Source organism: Erithacus rubecula (genome assembly GCF_903797595.1).
Source record: "Erithacus rubecula genome assembly, chromosome: 3".
Classification (NCBI taxonomy): domain Eukaryota; kingdom Metazoa; phylum Chordata; class Aves; order Passeriformes; family Muscicapidae; genus Erithacus; species Erithacus rubecula.
In genome coordinates, this window is record NC_136689.1 from 92,245,960 (window position 1) to 92,273,772 (window position 27,813).

The window sequence follows — 27,813 nt, forward strand, 5'->3', positions numbered from 1 at the left end:
ATATAGAGCTCAATTAATTTATCACAATCTATTTGCTTCTAAAATGTTTTTTTTTTTCACACAAGAGCAAAGCAATAGCACCATCTAGAAGAAGCCTACTTTCTGTTATAGTCCTTTTGTATCTAGCTTTTTTCCTCCCTCCTTTGCACTGTCTAGAAGGTAGCCCTTCTGTGTTTCCAATATGGTCAAATTTGTACAAACTTTTATTACTGTAATGATTTGCATGAAGAATCAAAAATTTAAATTAAATTAATATTTTTCTATTTACAATAAAGTCTCTAAAAACTTTTCAGATAAAGAATTAATTAGCAGAATTTTATTTCTTTATATTAGACTGAGAAATGCTTCAAAATTCTTAACTTTTTAACAAAATATAAATCAGATACTTGACAGAAAAAAAAAGCTTATATAAGTGGATAAAGCTTATAAAAGTACAATAAACTGAAAATGGAACCTAAAATCAAAAATGCTAAGAGACTTGAGATAAGCCTTAGTACTTGATACTCCTTCCAGTTTTTTTTCTGATATTGATAATACTAGACCAATATTAACATGCCACATGGCCATAGTGAAGATGAAAAAACAATGTCTCATATAATACCATGATAATGCAGATAAAGTTTTCTACCACTAATAAAAAACCAAAAAAAAAAAAAAAAAAAAACCCCAAAAAAACCCACCAAAAAAACAAACCGAAAATTTGTCTTTAGGGAAAGAAAATTTGCTCAAGTGTCCAGAACTTCAAAAGTTCCTTATGTGCAGCACTGGATTTTCTGGAAAATTTAAATATATAAAACAAAACCCTATGGCCAATCTCTTGATAACTATTTAGAATACAGCACATCTAATTAAAATCTGTAGTCTAAATCAGAAAAAGAAAAACCAAAAACCCTTGATGCAGAATTTCACAGATTTCAGATGCAGATTTTCTGTCCAGATCTTTAAAAGTGTTTTAGAGAAAGTATGGTAAAAGTGCTGAACCTTTTACCTGGGAAGAAAGGGGAATATTTTTCTGTCATTTCCTTCACAGTGATGACAAAATCTTGCATCGCTTATTTAAATTTTATCACATGCTCTTGCAGGCTCAACATATAATCTGCGATAAAATTGTAGGTTTTATTTTTTGTTGGTTTTGTTGGTTTTTGTTTTTTAGTTTGGGATTTTGTTTTTTTTTTTTTTTTTAATTTGTGCTTTGTTTTGGGTTTTTTTGTTTTTTCTTTCCCAAAATTTGAATTGATCTTTTAGTTTCTCTGAGTTCTGGCCATGTAGTAGCAACTGAATTAGAAATTGCAGAGGAAGCCAGGTATTGTGGAGAGGGAAGGACAAACACAGTCTGTGTCCTCCTCAATCATCTTGCACAAGCTGGAATTTTCCCCACAGGGGAAATGCTGTGCATTTCTGCAGTTACCCATGAGCTGAGATAAGCACCACAGACCCAAGCAGCAATGCAGAATTGTGCTGTGCAGAGAAGCTCTGTACACAGGTACCTGAGCCAGCCCCAGGCAGTGCTGACCATCATGGGACACAGCTCCAGAGAAGCAGCCCAGATCTCCTGGGTGCCTTGTGGCCCAAGCTTCAGGCCGTGGTGATGATCCTGATGGAGTTTGTATGGATCTGTTTGGCAGTGAGGGAATCAGTGCTAGTTCAGGACTAGCCATGCTGTGCTCTGTGGCACACTGCAGACATACCTGTAGAATTTAGCTGCTCCATGAGAAGAGAGGCCCGCCAAAGATGAGACTGTAAAGTTCTAGTGGAAACCAAAACTGCCTAAAATTCTTGTTTTGTGGAATCACAGAATGATAAGGGTTGGAAGGGACCTCTGAAGGTCATCTAAGCCCACTGCTAAAGCAGGTTCAGCTGCAGCACATTGCACAGGATCATGTCCAGGAGGGATTTGAATATCACCAGAGAAGGAGACCTCACCACCTCCCTGTGCAGCCTGTTCCAGAGCTCTGAACAGTGCTTCTTCACATGCAAAGTGCCTTCCTTGTGTATCATTCAAAGTCTGCACAAGATGGAAGTTGTAAATCTGCAAAGCATAGAAAGCACTTCACAGCTTCAAAAGAGAATCTCACATCTGTATTTTGGACCTCACATCTTCTGTGGACTTAGAGGTGGCAATAGTCACAACTGCACAGCTGAGATCTGGCATCCTACACAGTGCAATTATGGTGTAACCATTGATATTCCTACCCAGCACAGACAGAAAGAGAATCAATAAGGAAGATGGTATAACATAAGAAATAAATATGGCATATATTCTTTTTTGAGTCAACTTATAAAGAGCAGAAACAGGAGAGATGCCTTTAATATATTTCAACATGCATTTAAAATATATTAAATGTAAGTGATTTAGACTTTTTTATTTCATGTTCTAAGTACAAAGATCCAGGACATTAGTATTTAGTGTTCTTTTAATTAAAATAGCAGTTTACTCTAAGCCCGGGAATTAATTACTTTTTGAACTGCTTCTCTGCTCCGCTAATAATGTTTGACAGTTTTAAAATAGAATAGCTAAACTTGAGGCTATTCAGTTTAGTAGGCTGATGCAGAATGAACTGAGAAAGATGAATTGCAGTTTAAAAGACTTTCATGTGCAAGAGCATACTATCCATTTAATGATGACCTCTGTCAAAATTTGCATACGCACACTGAATGAAAGACCATTCAGAAGATGGAAACTGAAAGTAATTTTAACATTATTGACTTAATGATACTAAATTTTGTCCTAGCTATGACTTTAAAAAGACATGATCATTTTTACATGAGATCAGACCTTAGAAAGAAATAGTTTACCTTTTACAGGAAATGTGCATTAAAAATTCTGGGTTCAACGTATTTTTCTTAATTATGAAGAAGTGTTACACAACTTAAATGACAGGACAGGCATTTTAAACTAGAAACAGAAAAGTTTTCACCTATTAGTTGTTTCAGTAACAACTTTTTATGTAAATGTCAAAAAAGGATTCTATATTTTTAGTCACCTTCTTGAAAAAATTGTGACTTTAATGCATGTTAACATATCACCCCAAAGCATAATGCAATCATTTTGCTAATTTAGAATATTTTGATGCCAGTTTCCTGAAGGCAAAACCCCATGTATACAGATTCCTAGGTCTGTTAGTATTGGTAATGAATCAATTTTAACTGAGAAGAATCTTCAGTATTACACACTAATATCCAAGTATCTCCATTAGGACTATGCCTACTGACATATGTACTCTTTCCATCTTCTGCCAACCTTCCCTCTTATCCCATCTCAGGATTAAAAAAAGGACAACACAATGAAAGTCTAAAGAGTGTTAGTCTAGAAACTAGTCTTTTAAAGTAAGACTTCACTTGGGCTGTGATTGTGTATCCAGCATCTTCAGTGGAATTTTGTTTGTTTACAGCTGCTGATCAAGCCAGGCTTTTCCTTCTAATCCAGTGCTCCCAAATAACTCTTGCCCTTCTGCCTTCATCTCAATCTAGCTGGCAGTCCATCATTTATTCACTTGTAGCTTGGTTGCATGCACTACTCATATGCTAGATATAGTCAAGGTGCTGACTTGAAAGTTAGAAAATTACATGCAGCTTTCAAATTCCTTTTCTATAAGGGATTATAAATAAATGCATTTTTTGAACAAGGTCTACAGTAATTAGTAACTTCATAATATTTTGCAATAATTAATTTAACTCCAAAACACATGATTTGCCACCACCTCTGTTACTCTCTCACAAGGATGAGATGTTTGGCAAGACAGCAAGATTCATGCACTTCTTTCCATGGCACAAGATTATAAATATTCCACTTAAATAATAAATATGACTCATCCTGCCTCCCTAGTGTAAAAAAAGTATTTGTCTTAAAAGCTAAATTGTGCCCTATTAACAATTCCCTGGAAAAATGCATTTAATTACCACATTCCACTGGAACACTAATGAAATAAGAATTAGCTGAACTTTCCAATTAACCCTTCTAAGATTCCACACTACTGTGGAGGAGAAAAGCTTCTGCTTTGTCTTATTAAGGAGATAATTTCTTTTGTCAGCACTAAAGAGAATATTTCAGGAAAACATCCAGGTATCGATATAACTGAATTATATTTTCTTTTAAGCCCTATTCTTCATTCTTAAATGAAGAACAAGTTCATACAGTCCCTATATATGTCACATTATTTCTAAATATAGTTCTCAGAGGGACCCACATTGAGTATTTGGGTTTGTTTACCCTAAATAGAGTTATAGGAAAAGAAGTGCAGTAAAAGCTGCAATGGAATGCCTCAGAGGTAAGAGCAGATGAATCAACTAATAATAAACTAGTAATTTTTTTGATAATTTCTTATTATGTTGTAATCATATTAATTTTGTAAGGAACTAGTCATTTATTTTAAAACTAATTTTAGCTTCTGCCATTTCAAGTTTTAATTTTAAATTATGCAAAGTCCCATGGCTTATATTCCACTGCTGTCTTCAAATTCTTAACCTGTAATTGATGATTCAGAATATAATCTTGGGAATATTTACCAGGAGTTTCATGTCTTTTTACAGTTGTTTATTTGAAAACTGATTATTTATAATTTTTTCTTTTCTTTTTTTTTTTTCCCCCCTGTATTTTTGGGTTTTATTGGATGTTAGTTATTTTAGCCAGGGAGTAGTAATCACAAAATTCTTACTAGATGACTTGGGAAGAAGAAATTTTTTAATTTTCAAATATTCCTGTTCAGCTTTCTTCCATTATTTTGCCAATAATAGGTATGGAATTTCTTGAGCTCTTTCAGATAGCAACATGTTTGTGTAAACCAAATCATCAATACATGAATCCCAAAAAACCAAAACAACTGACCAAACAAAACCAAGCACCCCTCTCTTTCTGAATTGTCCTTATTCTTGAAAAGGTAGGTTAAAAGGCTCTTGAAAGCCTTAATTTAAGTGACAAATTTATCTCTGTCTTAAATGTGGAATCTGAGTTAGCACTTTTGCAAATGCCATTTGCTCCAGGGGGGATAGCTGGCAGAACTTTAGCGTTCTTCAAACTTTTATGAATACAAACTTTTTCAAACTTTTTTTAGTAACAAACCACTATTAGTAAGTGATTTTTAAGCATGTGGCCCAATATATGTTTATCTATTTATTCATGGACTACTGTACTAATGCATTGTGTTTATAAACCATATACAAAAATTGAAATTAAGAAGGATGGGATAAGTATGAACTAAGAATCTTTTTTTGCTTAAAAATAGTTTTGTTTTGTTTATTATTGGTGTAAAAAATATTTACTTTCTGCACCTCAATGGGTTGTATTGTACACTCCACAAGTCCACAATCTCTCCCCATTTTGGAAATCATTGTTTTAAATAAAGAAATCTGCTCACAGTAGGCAGCTTTGCCAATCCCTGTATCACCTCAAAAAATTACTTTGAAAATTCATTCCATTTTAGACTGAGACTAATCAAATAGGATAAAAGAAACAAAGAGAAGAAGAAATAAAAGCCTCCTGCAGAAGTCTTTTATCCATTGAAATTGTGTGGTATCATGTAAATCCAAGTTGCACTTATTAAATACAAGACAAATTATGAAAAACTGCAGGTGAAAAGTATCAGATTTTTCTTCATTCCTTGTTTAAACTGCTTTATTCTCATATTTAAGGATTATCCCCTGGACTGGTTTGCAGAAGGGAAACACACCCCAGTTTTCAAGAAAACTGTGTAAGAAGAGATGTTCTAAATGTGTCATATTTGGAAAACACTTGTTGGAAGAGTGCAAACCCAAAGTCCTTCTGCACTTGCAAGCGAGAGTCTGTATATGACCAGAAAATGGGTAAGCCAAAAGATGTTATTTTAAGGGACTAAAAGGTTCCATTATCCTGATGTCACACAGGAAAATATATGTTATACCTCTTTGTAGATGTGTCATCACAAAAGAATGGAAAGTATTTCAGTTTTTCATGTTTCAAATTCTAACAATGTTGAAAGAAATACTGAATAAGCCCATATTAATATGCAATTCAGGGCAAAAGGAGCCCATCTGAAAGGTAAAATGGTTGGTACTGTGTTCTCCATGCCTGCTGTGAACCTGTTTTAAGGGTTATTTATTTAGCACTAGTTTTACTCTGTTCCTGTGGGGCTGCATACCCTTTAAAAGTTAGAAAGCAAACTCTGCTGTAGGAACATATCTTTCAGCTTAGTTTTACCTATAAGAAAAACAGCTCACACACTCAAAGTCTGCTCCAATTTGCAATCCAAAATGCAGTAAGTGAGGGCAATTGGGAGATTCATTTTAGAATCACACTCCTAATCTAAACTAAACCATGAATGTAGATGTGCTGATCAGCTTGGGGATTTATTTCAGTGTTTTCACTGTGTATAACTGTTATACTGAGCCTGTAATTTGGATTGGCTACATTCTAGACAAAAAAAAAAAAAAAAAAAAAAATCATTCACAAAGAGATTGTGGCAAGAAATGCATCTGTGATTACATATGACAGCACAGAATCCAAAATGTTTTTAAAGAAGGCATAGAGAAGAGAAATACCACTCTCGTATTTCTTCCTTCCCACCCTCAGAAGCATAGATTGCTTTCCACAAATAAGGAAGCCAGTGCCTTCTCCATTTCATAACTTTGTGGTGTCTTTCAGTTCAAGAAATGTTTTGTTGAAAATACAAAAGTTCATGCCTACTTTGAATCCTTTCAGTCTTTTATCTACACAAAGAGGAATTAATTAATTTAATTTTTATGGGATATAGTTAGAACTGTTGCCAATAGGATAAGACAAGACTATCCAAAGTAGCCAAGAGAGAACGGACAAATGTTGGAGGTCCTGTTTCCACAAGAAAGAATTTAATTGAGAAATGTATAGAAGTAATTTACCTAAGGTTCCTCCATGCTGGGAATTTTAAACTGAGAATAATTTACCATTTTAACTGAGACTGAATAATGTCTTTTGGTTCAAGGAGAAAATAATCGAGATATATTTTCTCACATACCACAATTGAAAGCAAGCCAAGTAAGTCCTGAATATCAAGGAGTTTATTTTTCTCAGCAAAACTGTTCTCCCACTTTACACTCCATTGTAAAGGTCTATTTACAGACTCAAAGCATCAGAGTGTTTGAGCTGGGAAGGGACTTCTGGAGATTGTCTTGTCCATCCCCTTCCCTAGACAAGGCCACTCACAGCCAGTTTCCCAGAACTTCTGCTTTTGACAAAGAAACACATAGGTTAATCAGAGAAGGGAGTGGAAAGCAAAGGAGAATTTTTAGGTTTTTTTCTTGTCATTGAACCACCAGCATAACACAATTCAGAGGTGAAAGCTTTTTTTTTCTGTCTGTTGAAGAAAACTGCTCAATGCTTCAGTAGATCCATTGGTAGATTCTGCACTACTGTTAAGAACAAAATTGTCAGATATTTTCAAGTGTATTTTTCTTTTTTTTTCATCTTGTAATGTCAATTTAAAAATATTTCACAGTGCTTAAACTGGTCTATAAGTGAGTGATCTCCTTTCTGCCATACCAACCATCACCAGGCTGATTGGTGTCTTAGGTTGGCCAAAAGATGCTATACCACAGGAAGGAAGTGCTTCATGTCTTGCTGAATAAAGTATTCTGGGTTCAAATAAATTGCTCTAAAAATCAATAGAAAAATTCATCTGTGAATGTGAGAGAGGCCAACAAAATTCTGTATTTGAAGAGATGGCTTGTAACAGATGCTTTAAAACTACAAAGAATAGCATTGTATATATTGAATCAAGGAACATAATTGTGTTGGGTTTTCTTGCTTATTTTTAAAAACAAGATTCAGCTGACAACCAATATAGGCCTAATAAAAGTACATTCCTAATCTAAAAGTGTAGTTGTCGTTCCATAATAAAATTCTGTAATAAAATAAGCCAATGTCCTTACTCTAAGAAAAATGTAAATCCCAAAAACCCCTTAAACTCATTTAAAAATCAATAGAACTCTTACCAAGTAAATCCAAAGACTTCCTAATACTAGGATGTCATTTGACATTAATTGTTTATGGTTATCAGGCTTTACCATTTTTTTAAAAACATTTCATGTTTTATTTAATGTCAGTCCTTTTCTTATTTTGCAGCTTACTGCCCAATAGAAATGTAAGGTTCTGGCAATTGGCTAGCTAAGGATGTAAAAAATACACACTAAGTTTATAAAAATTGAGTTATAGAATTCCAGGGTAATGGAAGATGTGCCCACCTAAGAGCATGAGCTAGAAAGAACATTTACCAAAGCTCACATAAAGAGATTTTGCAACAAAATGAGACATAAAGCCAAAAAAATATGGTGGTAAAGTTTTCAGTAGTTGTATGAAGTTTAAAATTTCAAACTCTCTACAGAAGTCATATCTATTGAGGCAGAAAGCAATTTTGACCAGTCTCTAAATTGCAAACCATGGGTACTTGCTTATAAACACTTCTGTATAAGCATTTTGCATCCAACAATGTAGATCCTGAGATATTTCCTTAAGGTCTCATTGCTAATGAGAACATGCAGTGGCCATTGTGGTCACGCCTCATTTATTTTGTGGCTGTCTCCCTCCATAATTATGGTTACTGATACATTTTGGGAGAAACACACTTGGTATGTACCACTTTCTGCTTCTCAATACTACTGCAATGGTGTCCTTAAAACTGAGTGACAATAAAAGATCCAGGAATTTTAAAACTGAAGGCACCCTATTTCAGAAAAGGGAAAATGTGAAGCTCGCTGTTATATGATGTGACACAGCACATTTCCTAGAACAGCAAAATCAGCTGTTTTGTGCCTACTTGTTCTATTACCTTTTTTTTTTTTAAGTAACTATGACTTGAAACTTAGCCATATGGATGTCTGCATCATCCTGCAGAAGAAACATCTGACTCTCTATAAACATTCTTATGGCTGTTTTCAACACTACTTTTTTTCTGTTACTCTACTGTTGCTTGACTAAGGTAGACTACACATCTGCCTAGAAGTTTATGCTATCGATAAATCAGGTGTCTTTCAATTGCTCTACAAATAAAGTTCTCTAACTCATTGTGCATGAGAATAATGAAGGTCAGAGAAAGTGCTGAGAGGGTCAGAAAGCAGAGTAGTACACCTTATTAAGATTAACAGCTGCAAACTGGATGTTGCTAATAGCAAGATGGATTACATAAAACAGGTGAATCCTTTCATGAAGTCTTATATCTTCTATATTCCTTATTATAAGGAGCTTACTCATATCCCTGTAGCAAAACCTTCTCACACAGCAGGATTTTTAAGCATTTAGTCAGGCTGGCTGGGCTGATGGCTTGCTGGCTGGTTGAGTGGGTGAATCCTGCTAGTCAAGATCACCTCAGACTTACCCTAATGTGCACGCCTTTATTGCTGACTGCCTGCAACCATAAGCTTTGATGGCAGCTGCAATCTCCATTTCAGAGTATGGGGCAGGCAATCCACAGGCTGAAAAAGAAAAAAAAAAACAAAACAACAAAACAAAAGACAAAACAACACAAAACAAAAAATCCTGAGGATTTTTATTAAAACACGACTTTTTACAGGGAAAAATAAATGAACAAATATGTAAATATATATAAATAAATATCCAGTTTTCCTCATCATTCACCTTCCAGAATCGCTGTTCAGTGCTGTCCCAAAGTCAGCAAGGGTACCCACCTCATTGAAAGGTGCCCTAAAGACAATAGGCTCCCGCCCAGGCTGGCACTGCCCCCAGCCCTCCGGCAGACCCCGGGCAGGGGGACAGACCCGTCCGGCCCCGCGGGTGCGCACCGCAGCCCGCGCACAAACCGCGGAGCCGCCGGCGCTCAGCCGCAGCCGCCGTCCGACCTGCGCTCACCCCCGCCCGTGCCTCTCCGCACCCGCGCAGAGGAGGATCCCGGGCTGCATTTCATTTTTAATTGACTTACAGCCTCCTCCCCAACACCCCCGCACCGCCTCCCCTCCTCGGCCCGCCCCGGCTGCGCTTCCAGACACACTTTTCTTGTTGCGAACGGCGTGAGCATCAGGTGCGGGCAAGGAGGAGTGGCGCTGGCCCCGCCTCCGAGGTGCTGCTGCGGCGTGGGGAGCCCGGGGCAGGGATGCGGGTATCCCTGGTCCCCTGGCTCTGCCCCCATCCCCGCGGGAGCCGGTGGCTCCCCAGCCTGGCCGCCGCAACGGCGGTGCAGAGGAGCCGGGGGATCCCATCCTGCTCCCCCTGCACTTCTGTGGCACGAATCTTCCCTCTTCTCGTCCCACCCCGCCGACCCAGCCGTGCGCTTCTCTCCCTGCCCTTTCTTGCCGCCCGCCCGTCGCCCGGGCTGGCGCTGCGGGAGTCAAGTGCGGGTTACCGCGGCTCTGCAGGGCCGGCTCCAGAAGCCAAGAGGGGACACAGCCCTTTCTGTTCATCCCCTCCTCCTCCCCTCTTGTTTTCCATTGAAATCATTTAAAATCCTCTCAGTACTCATTTTGTTATTATGTTTTCTCCACTGTATTGTCGCCCTCTCCCTTCCCGCCCTGACCACTAGCCCTCCGCAATCTCGTCAAAGGGTACTTGGGGTGGGATGTAGCTGGGGAGGAAGATAAGTCTTAGACGCGGGGGGAGGGCGGGAGGGAAAGGGAGAGATTTTGCAGTAGTCTCTGGGCTGATTGGAAGATGTAATCATTGTATCTGCGGCCGGAGGATTAGCAGATAAACTTTTATTGCTCCCTTTTCTGCGTGTGTGTGTGCGTGTCTTTGTGCGTGCGTGGGTGTGGGTGTGTTGAGGAAGAAGTCGCCTCTCAAGGGGGAAAATCTTTTCAATTTCCCTTCGGCAGGTGCAGGTCAAGGAAGAACTAATGAGCATTTTGCCTGATCCATGAACTGATAGCAGAGGGGATGCGATCCCTCTCCTCTTTCCCTTCCTTTCCCAGTTTTGAGATCATTCCTTCCCCACCATCGCCGCCCTCCCGTCCTTCCCCTCCTCTTCCCCTTCCCCTGCACTGAATGAATGGAACTGTCTCCACGGTTTTCTTCGGCTTCTCGCTCTGGACTGGAGAAGTGAGGGGGCATCTATCTATCCTCATCCATCTCTTTCTCGCTCCATCCATTCCCGAGGGGATTTGAGTCCGTGCAATGTGTTCTCAGCCTCTCGCCGCTCCTGCCACTTGATACTATGTTACGCGCAGGGAGAGGGTTTTGCAAAAATGGATTTTTTCGATTTTAAAGGATTTCTTCTCTAATAAGGTTCTCATTGCACACAAATATGACTAAATCCCCTATTTGGTAAATCTTTCTCTACCCCACCCCTCCTCTTTGGGTTCCCTCCCGCCCGCCCCCACCCCTTCAGAGGAGCAAGCACAGGGAGCTGATGACGGACCCATTAATCCCTTCTTCAATGCATCAAAAGAAGCCGAAGGGCTGGAAGTCGCTGGGCTCGGAGTCCTGCAGGAAATGCTTCGATCTGCTTTTGGTTCTGTATGAAACTGGTGACTAGGGGCTCGGCTCGCTCCGCCGCCGCCCGCCGGCACCTGGATGCGCGGGCCGCCGCCGCCGCCGCCGCCTTGCCCGCCGCCGCCGCGATGCACCGCTCGTGGCGGTGCTGGTGATCGCTCGGGTGTGATGGGATTGAGCCAGCGGTGATCATTTGAAGGCGGTGAGGGAGAGCGAAGGAGAGGAAGGGCTGCTCCGCTCTGCTGTGTGTGGGCTTCGGGATTTTTTTTCTTTTTTCTTTTTTTTTTTTTTTTCCTTCTTCTTTTCCTACTTCCATCCTCTCCCCGCCACTGGAAGTCCTCCCGTATCTAAATGGAATTAGTGGAGACCGAAGCCCCTTGTGTAAGGAACAGACATGACCCATGGGCGCAGCTTCTTTCACAGTGAGTATCCATCTCCCCTTCCCACCCCCCACCCCCGACCGAGCTCCGCCGCCGCGCACGGGCTCCTGCCCTCCTCTGCCTCCACACCTGGCGTACCGGGACGCCCAGGCTCCCGCGGCGTGGGGAAGACCTCCCCCCACGCACACACCGCATCCTCTGCCCCACCACGCTGCGGTGCACCGCAGGGAGCCGGTGTCTGCCGGCGCCGTGGGGCGGGCGGCGGGCGTGCTCCGGGGGCTGGAGGCTTTCACCTAGGCGCGACGCGCCCGGTGCTTTTGCCGCTCCGGGAGAGAGCGCGGGGAGCTGCCCCCGCTGTCCGCGGAGCTGCCGCGGGGCCCGGCCGAGGCTCGAACCGGCACCGAGGGTGAGGGGGCGCGGGGCAGCGCCGGGAGCCGCGGCGGGGGCGGGGGCGGCCGCACCGGGCACCGATCCCGGGGAGCTGCGGGGCGGGGGCGGCGCCTTCGGCCGAAACGGCCGAAATCCACCAGCATTAGCAGGGAGGCACCGAAATATGTCACCTACTCTTCCAAGACCTTAGGGGCCTCAAGCCGCGCGGTGGGACGCCCTCTCCCGCCTCTGTTTTGCGGAGGGTCCGCTGTTCTGGAGGGGCTTGGCTGGTCACAGTTCCTCCCAGCACTTCTCCGTGCGCCCGCACCTGAGCAATAGCGCTATGGCCAGGTATTGCTTGTCCAACAACTCTTCGCCAGGCTAAGCCACGTCTGAGCCAAATCACAGCCTCCTAAAAGCCGGGCCAAGAGATAAATCACTTAATGTACAGCTTGTAATGAAAAAATGCACAGATCCAAAAAAGATGGAAAGATGCATAATCAGAGTGGCACTAGAAAGCACGGTTATAATTACACCTGTGATTAGGAAGGGAAGGGGGAGGAGGAAGACCGTGAAAATGCAACAAGAAATCTTGTGGAAACTTGAAAATAATTCCCAAACCAAGATAATCACAATATTGTCGCTGTGCTGCCAACACTTCCCAAGTGACAGCTTTCAATGAGTGATGACTCCATAGTTGGTCTCTTTGGGGTCTTGTTTTTTCCCCTCTCTGTAAAGCACTGTTCTTTTCTGTGGTTTGAGAAAGAAAAAGGCGTGAGAAATTCAAACCTGAAATTGAGTATCATGGGTGTGTTTGTGCAGAGGGATCATAGAATAAAATGGTCTGCCTTGTCTTCTGTTCTTGTATTTGTGTTGGCTTTTCCCAAGAAGACCGCAATTTTAATTACTTTCTGGCATTATGCATATTTTGGTGCTGCTCTTAATAAAGCAAGAGTGTTCCTCTTTTTTTTTTTAAATCTTTCTAATATGGGAGAAGTGTTTCACTTTATCTCTCCAAATGCTAGATATTATATGTACAGAATAAAATCAAAACCCCAAAGCACATAGTTTCTTCTTGTCTATTAGACTTTATTATGAAGATTATTTTGACTGCTTATTAATAAAAAAATACCGATATAATGACATGTAAATAGCTCTATGCTTTGGGAAAACAGCTCTGTGATTTGGAAAACCCTTTTCTAGCAGTTACAGCTGGAACTCAAAAGACCTGTGTTTTTTTAGTCATCTTAGTAATAATTTATCTGTGACTTGGACCAACTCTTTACTCCTCTGAACTCCACTTTTTTTTTCCATATAGAAAATGAGAGGAGATCTAATAGATAAAGATGCTTGAAATGAACCTGTAAGAAGCAGATAACAATCTTAAATAATTTCCTAACTGCCAAATAAATGGAGTTTTTTAGGTTATCATGCACTATATTTTAGCTTCCACAAGTTTGTGGGCAGAAGGAACACTGGCAGATGATTCCATACTTGAACACCAATCCACTTTACACTATTGAGATATTAGGTGCAGGCATAGATGCAGTATGATCACTACATGAAGCACAGCTAAAGTACATGAGCAGCTCAGTAGAGGGGTGATTCCTGCCTTGCCTTTGGATTTGACCGTCAGCAGGCAGAGTCAGCTAGCATGTATTTTCAGAATCCATCCCTGAGGAGAGCAAGGGCATGAATGGCTAGTCAGCATTCAGATCCAAGCAGAAAGTGTAGTGTTCTCACTGAATGCCCATGACACACAAGACTTTTAACTATCAGTGCTGCCAACATCCGTCTCTAGGGGCTGAGCCTGACCAAGAAATAGTGAACCTGCTGCCAAGCCTTCATTTTCCCAGAATTTTAATCTTACCCTGCTTAATAGGGCAGCCATCATCCGTGCCTCAAACCCTCTGTCACATGGGAAAGGCCAAAGACATAGAAATAGGGATCTCAATGCCATCAGAATATTGGAAATACTGAGACTGGCTTCCTTTGGGGTGAAAATTATGCACAAATTATGATAAAAAGGTGAAAATATTGAAAGTGACATCTTGGAGAGGATCATAGTTACTAGCCCATGGTGGCTTTTGGTGTCTCTTAGGGGAAATAAGAAGAAAGTATTTCATTCAATTGCTTTTATTAATTGATTAGTTCCTCATCATAGTCATCAACAAAATGGTAGCTGACTGATCCAAAAGCTCTGAATAAGCATGCAACATCATTTCCACCCTAAGGTCAGTGTAGCCTGGGCACTGTGTTTGGGCCCAAAGCCAAAGTAGCCGGGGCAAAGCCCTAAGCACTCCAAGAACTGATGGATCTGTTCTCTTCTGCTCTTGCTATTCCACTTTCTCTGATAGCCAGAGATATGAATGATGACAAGAAAATCAGTGTGTGATTTCATCATCAGGTAGCTAGCTAGTCACTTTGATCTTCCAAATTAACCTTATTATGACTGTACTAAGGGTTTGTCTCCTAGCCTTTTCTAGCCAAACTGTTATATTTGGAAATTCCCAGGAACCCAGTAATTATCTCCAGATCAAAGTCCATTTCAGAAAGGTTGCATCTGTTTCCAAAAGTCATAGTTGTCCTATCATGGCTGGAGACAGTAGATACCTGTTTGTAAAATGGGCTGCAGATTCACTGCAGCAAAAAAGCAACACTCTCTCAACAAGTCAAACTAGATTAATGAGATTGTTAAGCACACACAATAATTTACTTCACTAGAGATTTAAAAATGCTTTGATGGATGTGAAGAACCCAACCCCTCACTTCTTTCCTACTCCCAGTACTCATTTTCAAATTTTATTACGCCATAGTGAGAGACATTAGTATATACAGTGGTACTGAAATTGTCTCTCTCTGTTAAAAGCAGCCACTTTTCCATTGCTGACACAAGCTATTATTATATAAATACATATTGGTAAAAATGTTTTTCACTAATATTAAAGAAAAAGGAAAAAACATCATGAGGACATCAGTGCCTGTGGATTTTGCTTTAACCCAAAAGACCTCCTCTTTATTTGCATACATTTACAAAGATAAGTAATTACAAGAACAGGCCATGAAGAAACTTGTTTATACAATATGTGCAATTAAAAGATGCAAGTAAACATGAAACTTTTTTTTTACAGCAATGTTATTTCATTTGTATTCTTGTGAGATATATGAGTACAAGTGATTTGATTGCAGAAACTATCACTCTGTGATATTTAATGCGTATTTCTCTTTCAGTTGTAGCAAGTCTAATCATCCTACATTGGTCTGGGGCAACCAAAAAAGGAACAGGTATGTAAACTTCAGACATATTTGCCAGGCAATTTATTAGAGACCAAAATATGGATTTGAGTTTTTGAAGTTTTTAGTAGCTCATTTACTTCCAGTGTCTGCCCTTTGTCCCTTTGCTTGGAGTATCCACATGCCTGTATATACACAAAAAAAATCTAGGGTTGGTCATAAGGCTCAGCCTGACTCTAGCTATTCAAGTCTATAAAATACTCCCACTTTCAAACTGGGAAGTCCAGTTTGGGCACTCAGCTACCCATACTTAAAATCTTTATTCTTGTTGAAGTATAATTAAAAACCTGAAATTTGGTATAACAGGTGCAGGGGGAGTATATATAGAAAGAGATTCATGAAAGCCTTGGATGCTCAGTGTGAGCAGAGCCTGCTAAGCACAGTGTGTGTCTGAACCTGTGTCTGAATGCACAGTCCCTGCAGGCTGGAATTCATTGTAGGAAATTGGGCTCCATGTCACACTCTGCCTGAATACAGACCAGGATGAAAAAAATGCTTGAAGTGTGTAAGTCAGATCTCAGACTGTTAATATTATCCTTAGAAGATGCTTGTTTTTCTCCATTGATCCTCAGAGGGAGCTTCAAACCCCTTTACGCACCAGGGACTTAAGTTATATGGGACAGTTCTTTGGTTATTAGATACCTCATTCAGAGCAACACCAGTCCAGAGCCCACCATCCTTCCTTTTAATAGCAGCTAAGATATATTTCCTTCTGAAGATTTCTGTCTCATGGTAGCCTACTTGCCAAAGCTAGATGCTCAGGAAGGGATCCCTGATCTTTTTCAGCTTGAACTGGCCCAAACCTTTTGACTCCAGTCTCTGCCAAAAAGCAGGAAGAAATCCAAGAGATTCAGGGCTAGGAAGAAAGCAGACAGGCAGGTCTGACTCTACTCTCTGATGATTCACTGAGGAGAAGGAAAGTTCTGGGCTGTGATTTCTGGCTTCAGAGCTATTTAATAATTTTATACCAAACAGTGAGATAAAAATAATCTATGAACCAGATTCCAGGAATTCCTCTGTTTACCTCTGTCCAGTGAATGCAGACTAAATACGCTGCAGATTTAAAACACCTTCTATATAGAATCATAATTCTCTGTGTTATTTACTTGATTTTGTGACTGATATATTCCTATATTATGACATGAAGCTTTCTGATAGAACACATTCTTGAGCCTTTTGAGATGTATGAGTGGGAAATTGATGCTTTCCAATTCTCAAGCACGTGCTTTCTCTAGAAGGTTATTATTTTAAAAGCAATGAGAATTTATTTTCCCCTAGACAGGCAAACCTCTCCTCTGCTTTGAGAAAAATGTTCTGAGTAAGAATTAAATGCTTTTACCCCCAAAAAGTAGCTTTATTTTTCCCTAGATCAATAATCATACTTAGTCTCAACAGAGAAAAGTTAGAGGCCACTGCCAGAAAAGGGACTGTTGTATTTACCCTGTTAGAAAGTTCCAAGTGTCATGTGGACATAATCATTTGTGAGCTAACTACATCATGCTTAATGTCATCATTTCACAGAAAAGCAAACTACTTCCGAAGGACAGAGACCAGTGCAGTGTGGAACTTGGACAAAATATGCAGAAGGAGGCATCTTCACTTCTCCAAATTACCCCAACAAGTATCCTCCGGACAGAGAGTGTGTCTACATCATAGAAGGTGACCAAAAGAAAATCTTTATATTTTATCATCAACTGTATTAAAAAGAATAGGTTTTAGTATGTTTGAAGAGTAGATAAAGTCATGGTTATAAAGCCTTCCAAGACAAAAGATTTAGAGAAGCTCTTGATATCTACCTTGATATGACTCATAAATTAGTTAAGGCAGTAAGTATGCATGACTCAGTAATAAACAGTAAAATTTATTTCAAGATATTTAGAAAATGAATAGAACCTAAAATACTGTAATGTGACAGAAGAAAGGAAATTTTAAAATGAGTAGTAAAAGTGAACATGGGAAAAAAATTCATGCAGACATTTTGAGCTTAACTGAACCAGGGATGACAAGTTTATCTGGGCAAAGTACAGTAAAAGAAAATATCTATACAGAAAATATCTATATAGAGAGGGTTAAAAATATTTTCCATCCAATTGTTTGTAAGAAATCAAAATTTAAAAAAACCCAACTTACAAAATAAAACTAGAAAAGAATAAACATTAGCACAAAACAACTCTATAGCTTAGTATTTAAAGAGTATACAATTGCAGGCATGGAAGTGATGTAGGAAAGGCTAAAGATGTATTACAAACAAATTACATGGTTTCTTTTCATTAGTCGCAGTACAATGGATTTGGAGAGATTGCTCTAATAATGAATCTGTGGAAAGTAATAGAGATTAGGTCCTGTCAGAGCTCAGAAAAGATGAATCAGGTACTGTGTGTAAAGTATCTGGAATCAAAAAGTTTCTTTCACGAGTTGTGAATGCATGTAGAATAAAAGAGTGATGGTCTTCTATCCATGCTTCATTTAGAGAATTATTAATTAATTAATGATGGAGCAAGGAATTACGTAATAATTATTTTACTAAAGATGCAGGTAGTACCAAGATACATTTCCAAAGATTTATAGCTGATTTAAGTTGAAATTGCTGCTCTAGACCCCCCCACACTATGTACTTTTAGAAAGTCAAAAGTCACAGCAAAATGACTGAATTCCACTTTAGTGCACTTAGGCGTATAGGTTCAAAATGTATGTTGCTAGATACTTGTCTGTTTGCATATATTGATAAAATTATCTAACACTCCTGTGAGACTGGAAAGAAGCAAGCCAATTTTATCTTCAAAGATCTGAAACACAGGATGTTTGATCATTAAAGTGAAATGGTGTAGAAAATAACCAGAATTTTTGTAAAATACAGTCCCGTACCTCAGGTCATGAGATATACTTCCTCACAATAAGAAAGTGCTTGAAAGTCCAATATTTTAAAGATTTTTATCTTTATTATAGTAACTAAGTACTTAGAAAAATATACTTAATATGATGAAAGATGCAAAATACACTGTTGAAATCATGTGATTTAAAATATCTACAAATGAAGATGCCTAAGAACAATTTATGAAGGAAAGATTTAATCAACCAACTTCTATGATGAAGATGAAATTCCACATTGACAAGTTTAGAGCAATGTATAGGGAAAAGTGTAAACTCAACAGACATCTTGTCATAATTTACTGGAAAATTCAATCTTGTAAATCCAGTTAAACACAATTTTTTTATGGTATGGGTATCTTCTTCTTCGCCATCCAGCCTAATCAACAGTTTGGATTGCAGCTGGTCGTTTAAAACCCACAATGAACCACAGGCATTGCATATCATTTTCAGCACTGATCTCCCCATGTCTATTCCTGTCTTCTAAAAAAATCAGAAATAGTCATGTTAGTCTGGAAAAGTCACAAAAATAAGCAGAGATATAGGAAGATATCTGAGCAATAATATTTTAAAATGTGGCAGATTTAAAAAAAGAAGGCAAAAAGAACTACTGGAGATCAACAAAAACTTTTTTGTAATTAGAATAAATTATTTGTCCATATTTATTCTTTTTGCAATGCATAAAATGACAGAAAATATTAAAGAAGTCTAGCAAATACCAACTTTTCCCCAAATATTTATATTCTGTGAAACTCATTGTCATAAGACATGGATATTAAAGGATTTAAAAAAAAAATATTATTAACAATGTCTTTGAAATCAAATAACATGCTACAGAAATGGGGGATAATCCTGACTAATGGAGGAAATAAATATTTTAGGGTAAGACAGAAACATCTCTATATGCAATTTGTTTCCATATTTACTATTGAAATCTCAACATGCTTGAGCAGCTTCTGAATCCTTTTGAATGCCAAGTACCAAACTAGAGGAATTGTTAGTATGGTCTATAATACCATCCTCCCATCACTATCTCCCTGTTGTATATCCCAGGGAGTTCAGCATACCAGGACTGTATATTCCATACTGAAATCTGTATGATGTGAGTATAAATATATAAACATACATGAATCACTAGGTTCTTCCCTGGCTGCTTGCATTCATTCCTTAATTTATTTGCTATCAAACATAGCCTTAGGGCAAATTCAAACACAATTCCTAGTGACTTTAGGGATCTTTACTGAGGACCCCAGCTTGTAAGCAGTTGAATTTCATCTCAGGATTTTTTCCCTCTGCGTTGTAGCTCTACTTATATGTATACAAGTCTTTTATCATGTCAAAATTACTTTGGTGAAGTAAAGGAGCTGGCAAAAGTTACCATGATCAGAGACTGTGAATTTCTGAAAGAAATAGAGATTTCTGAATGCAGATGCTTCTATCCTAGCAGTCAAAAACATAAACAAATCAAATAGCTGGAAGTTTCTTAGATTACTCTGCTTTTCTTTTCTTTTTTTTTTTTTTTTTTTTTTTTTTTTTTTTTTTTTTTTAATCTGTTTTAGTAAGTAATTAGTAATGATAACGAACTCTTGGGACAACTAGGAATTTTAAAGCCCAGGTTGAATGCCTTTCAAAAAGAAATCCTTTAAGTCATCTAGAAATCATGGACTCTGTACAAAAATAGTTATTCTACAGAGGAGTGCCACAAGTGAGGCTTGGAGGAGAGGGATACAACTCCCCAAGGAGCTTCTGATGAATCCCATCTGCCTTTCAAAATGCAATGAGAATTTGTTCATTTTGTTTGTTGGGGCTTTTTGTTTTTTGTTTTTTTTTCTTTCAATCTTATTTGGCATATAGATAACATGGAAAATGAGCTGAGAAGAATTGGCCATATTTCACCCTTATTTTGCATATTCATGATTCTAACCTGACAAAATTCACAGCTGCCTAGAACAATCACAGCAGTGACAGCAGTAGCCTTTGCCAGACTGCATAACATTTGGCATGTGTGCTACAAAAAGAAATTTTCACAGGAGATTTTGAGCAAAGGTTTTTATTTGTATTAAAGTATTTGGGGAGTGGGATAGTCATACTATACACACTATAACTTGAGAATTTCATTAGCAATCCTGTAAATGAAATACCTGCAAAATTTTTTCCACTCTTCTACTTTTAATAATTAAGTGTTTGTTTATTATTACAGTTATGGACTAGATTTGCTTTATGGAGATATAGCTTCCACTTTACATATTTGTGAACATACAGAGTTATCGTTCTTGAAGGTCTCATGTTCTCACCAAAGACCATTAAACTCTTTCATTATATTTCACAGGTGTTAGAAAATTGTCATCACAGAATGAAAAACCTCTGCTCTAAGTCCTTTTTTATTTCACAGTGATTTTTGTGCTGAAAGAATTTTCACCAAAACTGTGAAAGAACCCTCTTTTCAAAGGAAGATAAATGTGGTTTTCTTTTCAATAATATCAGGATAACCAGAAGGAATGGGGATTATTGAAAATATTAGTAGGGTAACAGCTCATAGAGATGGCAGTAGGTCTTGAGTTGTTTCTCATTTCCATGCAGTGTAGCAAATTGAAACAGATTTTTTCACTTAATTTCACCTGTCACTACACAGACTTAGAGACTGACCTGAATTAAAACCTTAATTGTGTAGTTTTGCTGCAACTGTTCTACTGCAAGCTGAAACCCAATGACTCTTGTTTTTTATGGGGTGTAAAATCTCAAGACAGCACATGTGTAAGATAATTAGATGAAAAATATGACAAGACATGCAAGCATTAAGTAGGCCTTTCCATGGCACTGAACATTTTTTAAAGAAAGATATTTGGAAGTTAGATATGGAAGCTGTGAGATTTGAAATCCAGTCATTTTATAAGACTATATATGTATTTCATTTGGAGTTGATAACTTTTCCTGACTCCGTAGCCAGAGGAGTTCTGAAGATGTGAATGGGCTTTTCCTGTGAATTAGTTTACCAGAAATAACCACTGGATGTTTATCCACTTACATGGCCAAATCTGGCCAAATCCAGTTTGGAAGATTTGCATATTCTGGGTGTTTTGTTTTCTTTTTCTGTATGTACACACACATTATTATTAGCTATTATTCTGGACTTGTTCCCAGTTTATTTCTATGACCTCATTTACACAGATTTTGTTGCAAAAGTAGTGGCACAAGATGTGTTTTTAAACAATGGCAGTTTATTCTACCTTGCATTTAGCAAAGAAACCCCTTATTAAAGCCACAGCGTAAGTGTGAAATTATACCATTTTTGCTAAAAAGGAACTTAAAGTTGAGAATTTAAATCGTGTGTTTTCATTTCTTATGGTCATATCTAGGAAGTTTTGATTAATCTTGTGTCATATGTAGATGATCACAAACAAAACATTTAACCATTTACTAAATATGAAGCACAAGATGAAAAGCAGAGGTTCATTTAAAAGCACCTGAGAAAAGTTCATGGATGCATGTATTGCACCCTGGAGTTACACACAGTTAGAGAAATATGAAGTGTTCCTGCTGGCATGGCCAAAATGAAGCCAGAACATGACTTTAGATTAAGGAATGGGCAGTGGTCCAGCCCTCAAACTCAATCCCCAGCCATGTTTTATCCCCAGTGGACAAGTACTGCTAACAAATATTCAATGCTACTTTCTTAAAGTGAAGTAGCCTCTACTTACAGTAGCCTCTACTTACAAGACCTTCAGGGAAAAGTGGAATATCATATCAGCTCCTTGAGCTGATATGATTCTCTCTGATCCTCTAGCAAGATCTGAGCTTCACCAAGAAAAGCCTCATCTTGACTTTGTTGGAAAATAAATAAAATCAGAAGAGGTGAACTGTAGCAATGTAGTCATAAAGCTGGTTGGCAATGTGAGATTCAGAAAGCCATATGGAGATTATCATTGTGGAAATTTTGCTTTTTCTCAGGTCATGCATTCACCCAGCCAATAGCTCTCCTGCACAACTCTGTAGGCCTGAGTTTCATTTGTCCACAATCTTTCCTTTTACTTTAGAGCCTCCTATACCAAGGCTAGAGTTTGCTCTAGGGCTCCTTTTTGAGACCAAAAATCATGTTAAATGACTGAACTCTGAGGAGCCCTCGTGGCCATTTCTAACATGTTACATGAGTCCTGAATACAGAGAGTTAAGGATTTAACTATGGGTCAGCACTTGTAACCCTCTTCTTGGTAAGAATTAAGGCAACAGAAAAGAAAGTTTTTAGAGGATAAATATGTTATGATAATGGCATGAGCCATTTTTGAAGCAATCACTTTGTGGCTGTGGGAAGCACAGCAGCCATACACTGTGCTATGCTGCTGTATGTCACTAACAGTAGTAGGAGAATCTACTTCATATCTAGTTAGTGAGATTAGAATATAGCAATAAAGCCCTAGACAGGTTAATAGCATAGCACCGGAGTCATGAATGTGTAAGATTTTCAAGCCATGATGAGTCTTCTTAAGATTATTTAGTGTTGTCAGATAGTTTCTGATACCTGACTCTGTAGTCCTTATGTGAATGATGGACAGTTCTCAACACATTTCATTAAATGGAATAAGAGCATGCAGAATATGATACCAAATTGTTTGTTCTTTTCTGTCCTAGTATTGCTTAGTTGAGTTGAAATCAATAATTTTTTTTAAAGTGTAAATCCAAGGATAGAAACATCTGAATAAAATTAATCTATGATGTCTTCCAGGTATTTAATATTTTACTATATTCTAAAAAGGTTTACTTTGATATTTAACCCTCACAAAGGATAACATCATTATGATCTCCTTTGCAAGCTCTATTATCTAACTTTACTTTTGTAAAATGTTTTTTGTACTTTCAAAGTGGTTTATTTTCCATAACTGTGAATTTATTGCAATTATATGTAAAATACAGACTTCTGCTTTTGCTATTGAATTTGTACGGGCATAAAGATCACAAATTTCCTGTAAATTGGTATAAATAATGACAAGTCAATAGTAAGTATTTCCCTGAATGAGAATTCAAATTGAGAATAGTAGAAAAGGTTTAGAAAAGATTGTAAAAGTGATCTGACTATGTGCTCTTATGTAAAGATTCAAAATGTACCTGATATCTTCTTACTCAGTTAATTTTAATTACTCTCTCTTTTTATGTGAGTAAAGAGGTCATACCAAAATCTTTGTTATAAAACATTTCAGAATCCAGAAAAGACATTTGTTGTGGTCATACTGACAGTTTTTTATTACTCTCGAGGAAAGAAGTGTAGAGATACTGACTCCTACAGTTCAGCAGGTTCCATGCTAAGAACTTTTCATGCTAATAACTCAGCATGGAGTTTGATCTTGCATATTTTCATGTGAAAAGAAGGGTGACTGTCAAAACTCAATAATACAAACCTCTTTTGATATGTGTAAAGTGTAGGACATGATCCCATGGGAGGCACAGTGGGCAATGACACAACAAATCCTTGTCTTAGCAGAAGGCTTTGTCAGCAAAAGGCTCCAATGCACCAGGCTCTGGAAGGCACAGTTTTTGCTATGGCCAGGATTAAATGTAGAGAACAGTGCACCTCTAGCAGGTTGCCTATGATAAAATGTATCAATCAAACCATGATTTTTTCCCCCCTCCTTTTAAGAAAATACTATATTTCTCCCAGTTACTTTTTTTTTTGCTTTATACAGGAGATGCCGAGAAATATTTGGATTAGAGACCATTACGACTGTCTCTAAACTTAGTACCTGTCATTAAAGACAGATTTTTTTTAAAGATCTAGTTAAGTGGCCACTATGAAGTTCCTTAAGGTTTTCAGTATACAATTTGCTCTTTAATTATCATCCTTATCTAGTTCTTTCTTAGGTGAGAATTCACTGCATTTGTTCTTATGTTTCCAATGAGAAGTAGCTCTTCTCATTGGAAGCCTTTTCTTCATCATCTTTGCCAGTATTAGGTATAAAAAAGTATTCTGCTAAAATCCCCTCCCCCAAATATAAGAGAAAAAATATTTTTCTAAGTATGTAAGTTTCTTAGAAACATTTTATGTTTGAAGAAATTGTTCCTGGCTATATTTTTCTGTTCAGCACAGATATCTCTCTTAGCTTTACCAAGCACTGCTGTCAAGAGTACTTTTCTAAAAGGAGAACAATAGACAAATGACCTGGCAGTGTGAAATCTGTAAAAAATACAGATAAACTAATTTTCAAACAAGTTTTAAACAAAATTTTAAGATGCATATAAAATTAATACATTCTATTTTCTTCAGTTTTCCTTTAGTTTTTTTGTTGCATCTGGTTGTTGTTTGGAAGGGTCTTGGGTTAGAAAAGAATAAGATAATTTTCTTTTTGTCTCTAGCTGCTCCTAGACAATGCATTGAACTACACTTTGATGAAAAATATTCCATAGAGCCTTCTTGGGAATGTAAATTTGACCACATTGAAGTACGAGATGGACCTTTTGGCTTTTCCCCAATGCTTGGACGTTTCTGTGGACAGCAAAATCCACCTATGATAAAATCCAGTGGCAGATTCCTGTGGATTAAATTTTTTGCTGATGCTGAACTGGAATCTATTGGGTTTTCTGCTCGGTATAATTTTACACCTGGTAAGTACAAGCCATCACATTTTTAATAGAAAAACTTTATCATTGTAACTTTTCTAATGATTTATAATCTTACTAAAGAATTATATCTTTAGCTGGGACTTAGTTTATTGTCAAGGAAAGTATTATTAGATAGAAATTGATAAAAGTCATACGTATCTTTTGCATAACAAGTTAGGCCTATTCAAGGGAAAGATTTTCAGATTCTGCAGTTTTTAAAATTATTATTTTCAAGTGAGTGCTATTACAGAAGGCCATTCAAAATGTTTCATGGGAAGTTTAGTGTTTTATGCTTGACTGTGACACTGCACAGCTTTTCTTTCAAAAGGATCATTGATAAAGTATTCTAATAAAAAAATGTAATTATCTCAGAAAAGTCTATCATTGCTTTTCTACTTCAGCAATCATTTCCCCAACTGAGGAGTGGAATCGTTCTCCTTAATAAAGCAAACTAATATAAGTGTTATCAGAGCATGTGTGAAGTTCAAATAGCAACATATATTAAATATTTCTCTAAAAAGGCTGCAAATCTTAATTGCAATTGTACAAGTATTCATTGTCACTGTTTAATTCATTAAAGTAAAACAAAATTTGTAGTCACACTTTCCATCAATTTCCCTGCTCCCTCACGCATTAACAAATGATTGCTGATTTTAAATTTGTTTTTTGGCTGCATCTCCACTATACTGCACTGCAACTGCACTGCTGGATGTGACGTAGTTCTGTGACTTCTTATGTATTGAGTGATGAGTCATGCTTTAATATAGCTCACTCTAAAGCACTGTAATTATTATGCAATTTTGTCAATTATGTCACTATTTTTTCAGCTAAATTGTTGTATTAGGTTGAACAATGTTCTCTAGAATATTGCCTAAAATTAGCAGACCCAAAACTCTTCCATAATCATTCCTAGCATCATAGATGATGGCAGGTCTACATGTTCAATGTTGTTTTTCTTTCTGATTTTCTTTCATTAATCCAAGGAGAATACTTATAAAACCAACCAGAATAGTCAAATTTTCTTTCAAGTCAAGGATACTATTTTGCACTGGCTAAACATGCATTGAAGGTTCAAACAGCAACAGAAGAGAGAATTTCTGTAGCAAATTATCTGATAGCCAGGTATATGTATCTGTTGTAAATTCAAAACTATGGAAAAAATTCTGTTATAACCATGCATGTGCTCTCTGAAAAGTGAGTTAAATTTTTATCTCTCATTTACTAAGGGTCTGTGGACTTTTGCCATTTCCACACCCTGTGCCATAAATTCTTTTCTTTAGATTTTTTACCTTTTCTTTTCTAGTTGCATTTCTTTTCTAGTTGCATTATGGTTGAAAAGATATCCATAGCATAATCTGCAACTTAGTCTATCTAAAATCTCTCAAGTAAAAGACAGCTTCATGGATCACATTTTATCCTCATTCCTTTTCTACTGATGTAAGGTGAATTTCTACACAAAGATCAATGCTGGTAAATTAGTATGGCAGCATAAATTATTCTAGACCTCAGATGGAATAGCTATATCTTTTTTTCTTCCTTGTTTCTTTCTTTTTTTCCCCTCCATATGTTTCTATAGAAGCTCTGCAAGTAGTAAGAAATCTCATGTCAATATGATTAATCTGACAAGTGCAAAAACAGCACTGCTGCCTCCTTGACCACCCTGAAGAGGAAGCACTTCACATTCCACATTATTACTTGGGCAGTCTTTTATTGTGCAGACATGGATAAGGCATGGCATTTTGTTGCCCGTATGAGTGCACTGGAAGGGGTTCCTGCCAACTTATAAAACAGGATGTATAAGAGAGTAACACAGAGAGGGTTCCACTCCAGAGTATAACAGAGTAAGAGAGAGAGGACTCCAGTACAGAAATTATCACCTTAACCACCTAGAACCAGCTTAGGTAGTGATAACTTAAAAAATTAAATTATGAACAACGAAGAGATCAGAAGAAAATATGTGACTAACCTCTCTTTAAAGAACTTGAAGAAAATGATCCAAAGCAAACAGTCATTTGGAAACTATTGCTTTCTCAGCCAGCTGAATGCTCAGGGAAGATGTAGTTTTTGCTGCCACTCATCTCACTTGTTGAAAGCAGGACACTCTTCCTAACTGCAACCTGCAGAGGATGCTTTCTTCATCCAGAGACAAGTGCAACACAGCTATTTCTGGAGTATCACCAATCTTTGAGGGTTCCCACCTACTCCTGATGTGTCTCTCATCTGCCTGTTTTGAATTTGAGGTCTTAATGGAGGACAAAGAGATGTGATATTAAATGTGTGGGTGTGTGCCAAGATTTTTTTTAAAGAAAGTAAATTTGAGTAAATTGAAGCTGCAATTGTTTGTTGTTATTTGAATGGTACCTGGAGAAATAAGGAAAGAAATTATTTACTATGTCTCCAGGGTGTATAAAAACAGCTAACTGGATGAAGTTGAAAAAAGATTAATTAGGGTATCATGAGAAATGCTGCATTGAAGATCTATTAGTCTGTGCAAATGGTAACAGTCCTGCACCTAAGGCATTTTAAATCTAGTTTGGACTAAGTCCTATAAAAAGAAATTATATAGAAAATCCTAAGGGATACACTAATAATTTGCAATTACTACAAGTTTTCTGTTAGATAATTTCTTTGACTCCTTGATATTGAAATGGTTGGAAATCCATCCACCAAGGCAAAAGCCCAGCAGAGACTGTGGTTTCAGAAACAAATATAATTTTTGACATGCATTGTCTTCCTTTTAAATAAGCTTTTTTTCAGAGGTCTTTTCAGTACTCTAAAAGGTGAGATCTTGCAGAAGAAAAATCTTTAACAACAAAATCAGAGCTACACACATAACCAACATGAACACACCCAAAAACTGGTGAAACTACTGAAAGTTTGCAAAAAAAGTTCCGTATTAAGAGGATAATTTAGGCTTTCATTTCTGTCATT

At 37.8% G+C, this 27,813-nt stretch overlaps 1 protein-coding gene across 2 annotated transcripts in view; it reads left to right on the forward strand.

Moving 5' to 3' along the window:
- Positions 1 to 11,277: 11,277 nt before the first annotated feature.
- Positions 11,278 to 27,813, forward strand: part of NETO1 (neuropilin and tolloid like 1) — a gene marked incomplete at its 3' end in the record, with an annotated part of 61,698 nt that continues 45,162 nt past the window's right edge. The window contains exons 1-4 of one of the 2 annotated variants that reach the window (XM_079302870.1): positions 11,278 to 11,805; positions 15,364 to 15,417; positions 16,948 to 17,085; positions 24,637 to 24,885. In XM_079302870.1, coding sequence (XP_079158996.1) covers positions 11,778 to 11,805; positions 15,364 to 15,417; positions 16,948 to 17,085; positions 24,637 to 24,885 — 469 coding nt within the window. In that variant the 5' untranslated portion in view covers positions 11,278 to 11,777. The remainder of the gene's footprint in view (positions 11,806 to 15,363; positions 15,418 to 16,947; positions 17,086 to 24,636; positions 24,886 to 27,813) is intronic. The other variant, XM_079302871.1, reaches the window with a different exon arrangement.